Source organism: Oxyura jamaicensis, chromosome 2 (genome assembly GCF_011077185.1).
Source record: "Oxyura jamaicensis isolate SHBP4307 breed ruddy duck chromosome 2, BPBGC_Ojam_1.0, whole genome shotgun sequence".
Taxonomy (NCBI): domain Eukaryota; kingdom Metazoa; phylum Chordata; class Aves; order Anseriformes; family Anatidae; genus Oxyura; species Oxyura jamaicensis.
This window is the reverse complement of record NC_048894.1, coordinates 104173419-104184085: the sequence shown is the minus strand read 5'-3', so window position 1 is coordinate 104184085 and position 10667 is coordinate 104173419. Positions and strand designations below refer to the sequence as shown.

At 45.9% G+C, this 10667-nt stretch overlaps 1 protein-coding gene across 2 annotated transcripts in view; it reads right to left on the bottom strand.

Annotated features, from left to right (window-relative positions):
- Nucleotides 1-7554: 7554 nt before the first annotated feature.
- The window catches only part of TMEM241 (transmembrane protein 241), a 54808-nt gene continuing 51695 nt past the window's right edge, over nucleotides 7555-10667 (bottom strand). For both annotated transcript variants that reach the window (XM_035317286.1, XM_035317285.1), the window contains exon 15: nucleotides 7555-8241. In XM_035317286.1, coding sequence (XP_035173177.1) covers nucleotides 8181-8241 — 61 coding nt within the window. In that variant the 3' untranslated portion in view covers nucleotides 7555-8180. The remainder of the gene's footprint in view (nucleotides 8242-10667) is intronic.

The following is a 10667-nucleotide window of genomic DNA, read 5'->3' as shown; positions in this document are numbered from 1 at the left end:
CAATGGGAGTCTGTGGTTTCTGTTAATATTTTCTGCTGGCAAGCAAAGAAGCCCAACTGTATTTTTAGTTTAAAAAGATAAAAAATGTAGTAACACAGTATCTACAAAGTTTTGAAAAGCCAGATAAAAGGCTTTTATTTCTAAACTGCTCTCATCCCACTCAGAATGGGATGACAAAAATGACTGAGTTGTTGCCATCAAAGCTGGATTACCCGTCTGGAGCGTGCTGCCTCCCCAGACCTGCCCTGCTTCCCAGTGGGGTGTCTCTGCAGAGCGACGCCTGCGTGAGCGCCTCCAGCAGAAGGGCTGAACCCCAGGCATCTACCTCACGTCCCCCCGCTTCTGTGGGTGAGAGCACAGCTTGTGAGGCAGTCAGCTCTGTCTGATTAACCTGCCATGAGCAGGCCTTCTCCTTGAGAAAGGTCTGAGCTCTGTCTTCGGGACAGGGCAGGAGCACGTGGTGGGGCTGGCCCCAGGTGTACACGTCGGCTATGTGTTGGTTTCAAGTTGAGGTGAGGCCTTGGTGTGCACCAACCAGCCCACCACCCGTTCTGCTTCCCTTTAAAGGAAGCCCACAACACTGACAAGAAAGGGTGGAAGGGGCCATCACCACATTTGTCCATAGGAGCAATCTTAGAGGAAAAGAGAGAACCAAGGCATGTTAAAGACAGGCCCATCTAAAGAAAGGTGAACTGAAGCAATGACTGCCCGCACATCATCGTCATTCATTTCCTCATAAAAAAGGCAATCTCCTTCCTAAAAGGGTACTGAAGCATGGTTGAACTACAATCACTAGCAACCTACCTTCTGCTTTCTAGGCCAAAAGTGAGCTGGTTGTACCGACCTCCAGGTCCATGCTCTGACCTCCCATGATGCAGCCCACAAACTAACTGCTCTGTAGCTCTTTGTAGACCACAAGCATCTTAAAGAAACATCAAAGCACTCATTTCAGATGGACAAAGTCCAGCACATTTCTAAACATCAGTAGTTTTTTCCAATCTCTCTTCTATTGTGAGCATTTTTCTAGCCAATTCAAGCAAAAGCAAGTCATTTAAATATACATCTTTCAGATGCACGTCGTTCGAAAGCACTTCGTTGAAGAGCTACACCCAGAGTGCTTATGAAAGCTCGATATTTAAGACCTTCTCCTGGAGCAACATCCTCCCAGCCATCCTGAAACACCCTTCTCCAGTGAGGAGCGCAGACTGGAAGCCAAGTAGGAGCTGGCGTATTTCTCTGGGTAAAGATTACAATTCCCACAAAGATGAAACCAGGACTGTAAAGTGCACTTTTTTTTTTTTTTTTTCCTTTTGGTTCACCTTGTTGTATTTGAATAAACCCACAGATAAGCAGGAAGATGCTGGTGCAGCGCAGGGAGCTGGGGCTGGCTGACTCTTTCATACAGGGCATCCGGAGCTGCAGTCCCCACCCTCTGTCTGATTTATTTTAAAAGCCTGCTGCGTCCATTAATGGAAAGTTGGACTCTGTTCAGGCTGCGATGGTGTCCATGGACAGGAAAACGGAAAGTTTCAGATTAGAGCTGCAGGAGGCCAGGAAGAAAAATATCTGGTGAATTTAATTGATGGTGGCAACGCAATTATTGTGAACAAATGTTAAAGAAATGGCAGTCTGTGACCCAAAGCAAATTCTTAGTTGGGAAGATAAAGGAGGGCAGCATGAAAGTCTGCCAGGCCACGGGGCTGAGAAGTTGAAATGTTCCTTACCAGTGGGTAGGTCGGACACTTTGCTAAGTTGATCTTTCAAAGGTTTATGATAGGCCAGCTATCACTGTGCCATGACGTTTGCTAACCATCCAAGTTAGTTCTTCTCCCTCTCTCCTTAATTTCTTAAGGATCTGAGACATACCTGATGACACTCGCGCATCCCCATTGTTTTGTACTCAGCAGAAGGTGGCAGGAGTCCCAGCACTATCATCCTGTAGTCTCATTGAACTAAGCAGCTGAGCAGAGGGAAGAAGTCGTAGCGGCAACCTGTGCTGAAGACCTTGCAGACACTGGGGAAGCCCATCAAGGCACATGGACGCCCTGGAAACCCACCCACCCGGGGCCGCATCCAGAAAATCATCAAATAGACTTTTCAAAGTGCAAATGACCTCAGATCCTACCAAGGGGATCTTTAAGGGGGAAAAAGGTGAATAAAAAGCTGGCAAAGAAGGCAGAAGTCCTGTTCCTAAATCAGCTATTGATTTTATAACTATATGCATTTTTTTTTCAGTTAACTGGGTAGCAATGGGACAGAAAATTAAAAACTATTTATTCTTAGCATAACTGTAACTATATTTATTTACATAAGACTACTATAGAAAATAGGAAGAGAGGAAAACAGTATGAAGGGAAACAGAAAAAACACCCCAAACTCCAAAACTTTAGAGAATGTTACAGCTGAAATTTCATGCGTGCCATGGGCTCACTCAACTGTTTTTAAACCTTGCATGGAAAATGATGTCCGAATCCTATAGCAGGAATGTATTTTTGGAGTGGTCAGAAATATTTCGGAGTACTTTGTACCCTCCTATTAAGGCGAGACAGCCCAACTTCCAGCTCATGAAAGAAATCGTGAAGAGATTTCATGAAGTGTCTCAGGGAGAGAGACCAACACAGACGACACCACTGGCTCTTTGGGAGTGCATTCCCTTCTCTCTTTTCCCTAAAAGCCGTACACCCTTCCAGTCTTTGCCTCTGGATGAAACGACTAAGGGGAAGGGTAGCTGGCGCCATGCCGCAGCCCATTATTTCCCCCATCCCATGTGAAGCCACAACAGGAGAGGTTCCCAGCAGCACAACCATCGGCTTGAGGGCGCTGCCTGGAGCCTGACACCTGCAGGAGGTCCACGGCGTATCATGACCGGTTAATAAGCTGATTCAATGCGCATCATTTTAGGAGGCGATGTGGTTTATTACCTCACCGTGGTTTATTGAGTCACGTCATAATAGGCTCGCGTTTCCTCTCGTTGAGGAAACTGGCAGCATTGTCCCATGAGAGCTGCCTGCAGTCGCATTTACAGCCCCAGATGCTGGGAACCAGAGGTTACACAACAACCCCCGCTGCCATCCCCTGCGTTTGCTCCTCTAAAAATCAACTTTCTGTGATTTCAGAGGACTTTGAACCAGAAATGGTGCCCTTGTGGCACGTTTCCATAAACAAGAAAAATAAAAATCACAAGAGAGACTTTGAACCAGAAATAGTGCCCCTGTGTCACATTTTCGTAAACAAGAAAAATAAAAAACACACGAGAGATTTGGAAGGGCAGGGGGAAGTAACTTTCCAGCTTTTCCACCGGTTTCTGTATCGGGAGGTTAAGGGTTCCCCCGTCCACGTTTCCAGTGGCACTGCCCTGCCGCACAGCGCCCGCTCTGCTGAGCTGGACCACTTCTCTCTGAAGGTTTCTGAACCACAGAGGGTTTGGTTTATGGGTTTGTTTGTTTGTTTTAACCCGACAGAAAACAATACAGACGAGTTTTTTCCATCCGAGAGGCTGCAGCAAGCGACTTGCCCACGCGACGTGCCTGTTCACAGCACGAGCCACGCAGCTCTCTGCTCAGCAATTTCAATATGCCGCTTTGAATACGGCGGAGCCGCACGGAACTGCGTTGTGTAAGGCTCTCCTTGAAAGTGGAGATTTATTTCCTTTGGTTACAGCTCATCAAGTCTTGAGGCTACGGCCATCTGTGTTAAGCCCCACACGGTCTGTTCTTACTCATCCTCAATAATCACCCAAGGAGCGCCCATGCTGAAGACAGGGCGCACGGACGAGTACAATAAGGAAATACAAGTTGCCGTGATGGAATTTTTAGCTTCTGTGTCTATCCAGCATCCGACGTCTCTGAATAAAAATGGAGACATTACATGAGAGAAAACAATTAGCGCCGCCCCGAAGGAGCACAGTGGTGGGAGACAGAAAGTTCAGCGCCACGTCGGGAGCGGCCGGGGCTGGGAGGATTTGCAGATCTCAGCCCCGGCCGTGGGACAGCCAGGAGCAGGATGGCAAAGCGAGGGGCTCGGGTGCCCCTAGGAAGGGTTGTGTCCCCTGCACGACGGCTGTCGGCCTGCTCACGGCTTCATGCTTAGCAGGAACCGCGACCCTCTCGTTAAGCTGCGTGGTGCTGGCCGTGCTCCTGTGGCATTGCCAGCTCTCCCCCTTTCCTGGCCGTCTTCATTGCCTTACAGCTTAACGAGCGTAAATCCCAACCCCCCAGTTTCTCAACCCCAATTCCCCTTTCCTCCAAACAACACCGATGCCTCCTCCTTACCCGTTTCGAAGGAGTGGTGCTGGGGGTTTGTTTTATTCGGGCAGAAGGGAGTCACGAAAAGTTTGGGACCGCTGATGGCAAACATCAGGAGAAGCCTGAGCATCCTCAGCTGCCTGTTTTTAAACCTTAATCACAAAGCATAACACAGAACACACCGAGCGTGCTGTCAGCATGATTTGGAGAGAAAGAGAGATTTTTCAAATCAAGAAGTCAAGATGCCAGCTGGCTACCCCCATCTGCTCTGGAAGCAGAGACATTTATTAAGGGGTAGGAAAGCACTGCCTGATGCCAGCCCATCCCAGGCAGCAAGGAAGGGGTACATTCCCCACCCCAGCAACCAAGAAACATCTTTTTCACCAGTATTCTCCCCAAAGAGTCACTTTTCTAGCAGAAAACGAAGCTCACACAAGGTCAAAGCATAGCTAACAAAGGGTTAAGCTTCTCAAACAAAGCAATCGCTATGGAAATAGTTACACAACCCTCATGGGCTCCCTTAATCGCTTTCTGGGGCTAAACAGCCATGTATTTGTAATGTGCCCTAATCAAAAAAGAAATAAATAAGCAACACATTTTCAGGAGAAAATCTCTTCCCGTTTTATCTCCTGGCACAGAACTATTTCGGCCCATGCTTTTGCCAGTCCTGCCCCCAGTCTCCTTCCCCTGACCCACGCCTGCTCTGCAAACAAAACCAGCCTGCCCCTGCTCTGCTGTCTGGAGCAGGATTAAGGTTTCAGGCAGGTCTGTTGCCTGCTTCACGTAGCAGATCATCTGGCTGGAAAACGTTCAGTCGGCTTCTGCTCTGGGCAACACAAATTTGCTATGGAGTTTTCTTCAACCCTCGAGCTCCCCTAGGCTTCAGATAAAACATTTGGAAGAAGGCCTCCTTCCCTCAGCAACGCTCCCAGTAAATAATTTTTCTACCATATTTAATAACAGCACCCTTTTCAAAACATGAGCCATGTCCACAAAGCCACGTCTTGAATTTTTCAGATCTTGTTCGAGGATGGGAAACAAGAACCTAAGTACATATATACTCATCCAACAACTCTGACATAGCTGTTAAAAAAAGAACAGTAAATTATAACTCTACCCCTTAGCAAGTATTTCTCTCTCTCATCAATTATCTTAATAGGTCCGCTGCTTTTTCACGAAAAAAAACACAAAAGGTAGTGAAAGACTGGCGTAAGTTCTCTTCCTAGCACTGAGCACAACAGTCACCTAGCAATAAGTAACAACGGAGTTGCTTCAGCGGTAGGCATCAGATTATTAATTCATTTAATAAAACCTTCTGCAGGAAGCCGTGGCACAGCAGCCAGGTCTAGAAGACTGTTTTGACCACCCGCTTGTAGTCCGTACCCATCAGCGTTGCTATTTCAGGCTTCTCTCCGCGGCGCTTGACCTGAAGAGCCTCTTTATCCCGAAGACCAGCGAGACGCGCAAGTCGCGCCTCCCCAGCAGATCATACGAGCCTCGCCACAAACCAACTGAGCGAGATAAGATCAAAAAGGCATCACGTGATTCTGCACTATCTGCCAGAGAGGTTTGATCAGAAGCAGCAGACATGAAAGCAGCATGAGGCAGCTACAAGGATCTGCTTGCCCTCAGCACAGCCCCATCTCTCTCTAGTCCCGCGCGCTGATGGCCCAAGAGCTGCTGAGCCTTCAGATGGGACGCTCCTGAAATGACGGAGGCTGGAAAAAAATGAGGTTCTTCACCAGCTCGACTACAGGACCACTGCCATGCATTTAGGAATTAACCTCCTTGCGGCTTTGCTCCTTCTTCAGATCTTTGTTTCCTGGTATCTTTGACTAGAAAACAAAACAATTAGATGTAAATGCTCTTTTTTTTCCTCTCAATTACTGAACATAACCACTAGCAAGTCTTGTGAGAGCAATCTTAAGTTTGAACTTCAGAGGTTTCCCTCTTCAAAGACCATTATTACAACGCCGAGGTGCGTTTTTTAGCCTTGCAATCTCTCTCCTCCTGAGGCAGGGCTCAACTAAAGACCAGGCCATGGTTTCCTCAGGAAATTACCACGTTGTTCTGTCCCATCCCCACCAGTCACACACTCCTTGTGTCTGCTCTCACCCGGGAGATGCTGCTGGAGGAGCCCCTCTTCCAAGACCAGCGGAAGGGGGTCTTTGACCCAACACAGGGGTCATCCCCGTCTGAAGCAGGTCAGGTTGGTTCAGAGCGTGCTGCTTCTTCCCAGCCGCGTTTAACAGGGGAGCCCAACGCTGTTTTCCTGAAGGGCTTATGTAGCGATCGACTGAAACCTGCAGTTTTTTCATTTACATCAAGCAGAGTCTTACAAATGCAAGCACGTTGTGGTAAGGCACAAAAATGAAAAACAGAAGCAAAGGAGCTCCGTGTTGTTTAACGTGCATGAAGTTAACAAATACGTAGCCGACTCGCTAAGCGGGTAGCTTAGATACTAATTCGGCAGCTGCCGAGACTCAATTCCCCAGAACGCAGACAATGTCATGCCTACTTCAGCCAAACAACCTTCCCACAAACACCCTAAGCATGCCCTCTGGAATTCAAGAACCCCTGCTGCTGATCTGGCCGTTTCTTTCCACTGAGACCACCAGCAAGAAAGCAAACGGGTGTTCTGGGGTTTGCTGTGTTGCTATGAATAGGACAAACGAGAGAGCAGGGGGAAAAAAAATCCAGACTGCAACCTACCCATGAAAATTATGCAAGACTGAGAGGTACACGGAGAGCTTTTCCCACAGCAAAGGTTCCAGCTACAATTGCAAAACGTAGGCTATCACTCGGGGCCTCCTTCATGAGGCACCGTTGTTCTCTCTGTGAAGGCACCCCATTCCTTCCACTGACCATGAAGGAAATTTTTGTCAACTTAGATTAAGGCACTGCAGTTTAGATATCTAATGCCACATGAGACAAGTCTGTCTCCTCATTGAAGACCTGTTATCAAGCTCCTTTTACCATGGAGACCTTCCTCACAATATTATCAAGTCAACATTTAATACCACTTTCACATAAATTGCTTTCCCAGGCACTAATATATCAAGACTCATTTCTAACATTCATTAAGCAACCAGAAATTAATTTTAAGAACTCTTGAGATAAATTGCCTTGGACTCCTTATGACATCCATTCAGGTTTTATAATCTTTGTTGCCTCTTGCAACAATTCAAGAGACAAACCACTGCTGGGAACAGTACAATTCCCTCCACCCCTTCCAGATGACAAAAATTCACAGACTTCAAGAGAAATCTTGGGGAATGGGAGGCGAAAAAAACACACAAACAGCAGGCACTACAGACATTGAGATTTATTGCTGATTTCCCCATTTGGCAAAGCTGTCAACCCACCGCAGTTCCACGAGGGAATTATCTCCAGAAGCCCTGTGGCCTCAGTCACTGTGCCAGCTCAGACGGCGTGACTACAGACCTGTGTGCAGCGGCTTGCTGTTTTCAGATCAGTTGGAAACAAAGTCCGTCCTTCCTGATACTGAGCTCAGGGCAGGATTTGGGCTCTGACACTGTTTGGTATAACCTACTGTCAGCTTTCAACAACACCAACAAAAACCTGGGAGCATCCAGTGGGGAATGCTGCTTTTCCTGAGTTCAGTTCCCTGTGCAAAAAGCTGCTACTGAGAGGTTTTTGCACAGAGCCAATGGCATGAGACAGCACAGTTTTTCCTTTACCACATCAATCAGAAATAGTTTGTTTTGTGCTTTGAGGCAAATCATCCTACCAACTATGCTGCTCTCTTACCAGCACTATTAATAGCATAGTTTTTCCTTCTTAATAAAATAAAATAAAAAACATAGGCCTTTTTCCCTGTGTTTGGTTGCACTTCTTCATTCTTGCATTTCAACCGTGATAGGCTCTCTAGGCTGCAAGTCAGCTCTTTTCCAGCTGGTGAGATCTGGTTCCGCTTTACGTGCCTGTCCTTTCAGTGTACACAAGCAAAGCTTCTCCAACGCCACTGATCACAAGGCTGTAAACAAAGTAAACCACAGATTTAGCATCAGGCAAGTCCCTTTACTTGGTACAATGCCAAACACACCACAACATTAAGAGAACGGCATTAATTTGCCTGAATACATTTCAACCTAGAGGCAGTATCCCAGGTGATTTTTTTTTCATTTGTCTTGATAAGAGACTGAAAAAAAGAAATGTCTTATTTTACGGATCGCACCAGAAATTGCCCTTTCTGTATGTTGGGGCTGATGGTAACGACATGAAAAGACACGAGTCTACATAGAGAAGATTGCACGTAGTTAGGGGAGTAACTATATACCCACCCGCCAGCAAGAAAAGGAAAGAAAGGCAGGAGCAGATGTAAAGCCCAGGTTTTGTGAGCTGAGGAAATCTGGAAAAAGCTGGGGCGTTCCCACTGGCCTAGGGAGGCCAGCAGAAATCCTTGTGTTTGCTGCTCTTTGCGAGGAAGCTGGTGGAAGAGAAGTGCCCTGGCTGAAGCGGCACATGTGCCCAGGCACTTCCTTCCCCTGCTGCTCACAGCACAGTGGTGGCTCTAACACGTCTTGCCAAGACTCAGGCGTGAAGCAGGATGAATGTCGTAAATCCAAATCAGGATGAATGTTTTCTTTTTTACAAACAAAACCATTCACTGAAATCATCTATCAACCCAACTTCATTTGTGTAATAGTTATAACCTCCAAAATCTTTCCTGCTATCATATCCGAGAGGAATATGGTAGGACACAGACTCTTCTCCACTTCTGTAACAGTGCAAAGCTAAGCATATTGACCTTTCATCTTAGCCTCATGGCTTAGTGAGATTATGAAACAGAAAAGCTCCTTAATGAACTTCATAAATAAAACAAACTTTCATGAAGTTCATTTCCAAGAGGGTTTTTTTTTTCCCTCAGATACAAAAAAAAATGCATGTGAAGCTGAAGGCTCTGGTCCTTAATAGCATTACGTTCACTTATATGATTAGTTCTGGTGAGCTGCTTTAAAAATCACATAATTCCCCTTGTTCCTGAGAGGAACAAACATTGTACAGCCATGACACAATACCTCACAATTACACAGTGAGCAGCCCTGGGAGGTAGGTGCTGACAGCCTACCGTGGAGACAGAATGCCTCCCCAAGTGGAACTGCCAACGAGGAGCTGCGAGGGCTGCAGGCTTGTCAAAATGATCTAAAACACACGAGTGTATGTGCCTGAAATCACTAACCACCTGAGCACTTCTTTGGAGAGGGTTAACTCCCAGGTCTTGCCTAGATTTTCAGCACCAGTTCTAAACACGTCTCTGCATTAATTCCTTTGGAAGCTAAGGTTGGATAATGTATTCTTTTTTATTCCAAGGAGAGAAACCCGATGCATATAGGAAGAACTAAAAAAACCAACAGAGTCTTAGAAATGACTTTTTTTTTTTCCTTTTTACGTGTTCTCTACAACATTTTTGACAGAGACTTAAAAAAAAATCTCACTGCTGCAGCACTCTAAAAATTAAGTTGGCAATCCTATACAAAAGATTAAACTGTACAACACTATCCTGTAAAAATGCACCTGCATTTAAATTGTTTATAATATCTTATGCCCTTCATCACTGGAGAAGAAGAATCCCTTTCTGCAGGACGGGAAGCTTCAGGTATTCGCAAGCCCATGCAATCCATACTTAACTAGATTACTAGGCCAATAGAACCAATCATTATAACTTAGGGATGAAGCAGATCTAAAATCCAAGGCTAAACGCCAACCTTTATTTACCTTCGGTTTACCATCTGGCAAATCCTTTGGCTTCTGTTTATTGTGGGAGTGACAGCTAACTGCATTTGCCCATCACTCAGAAATTAACATATGATATCGTCCATGACAAAACTGGAGCAACGCTAAAAACCTCAGTGATTAATGATCTCATGAGTGCTTTGCAGCTGCTATCATCTAAGAATATTTCCAGAGCTTGGCCAAGGCACTACCGAGGCACAAACAATAATGGAACTTGAAAACAAATAACGATACTTTTTAATTGCAACCATGAAAGCCTAATACTGGCCCAAGGGCAGCAAAGCAAAGTTTCTTTTAATGATCCAGACACACTCATTATTTATATTACTTTCAGTACATACAGCAGGGCGTGTCAGATGTGTTCACATTCATGGTGATACTGCCTTTTTCCCCCATACATGTTAGTGAACACATATGCATTATAAAAGCCTACCTCTAGCATGCAGAGCTGTGCCAATGCATGTAAAACAAGGTCAGGAGCAGCAAGTTAATGGCCTGTGCTAGCAGCGTTGCGAGCGTTGCCGTTAGTTCAGGCTCTTGCATACACAGGCCACATAAATGTGAGCTAGAGCTAACAAAAACCACGAAGGACTTACCTTAGCATTTGAGATTACGTATGCATAACGTACATACGGGAGTGCATATTCACAAATACATAAACGGGGC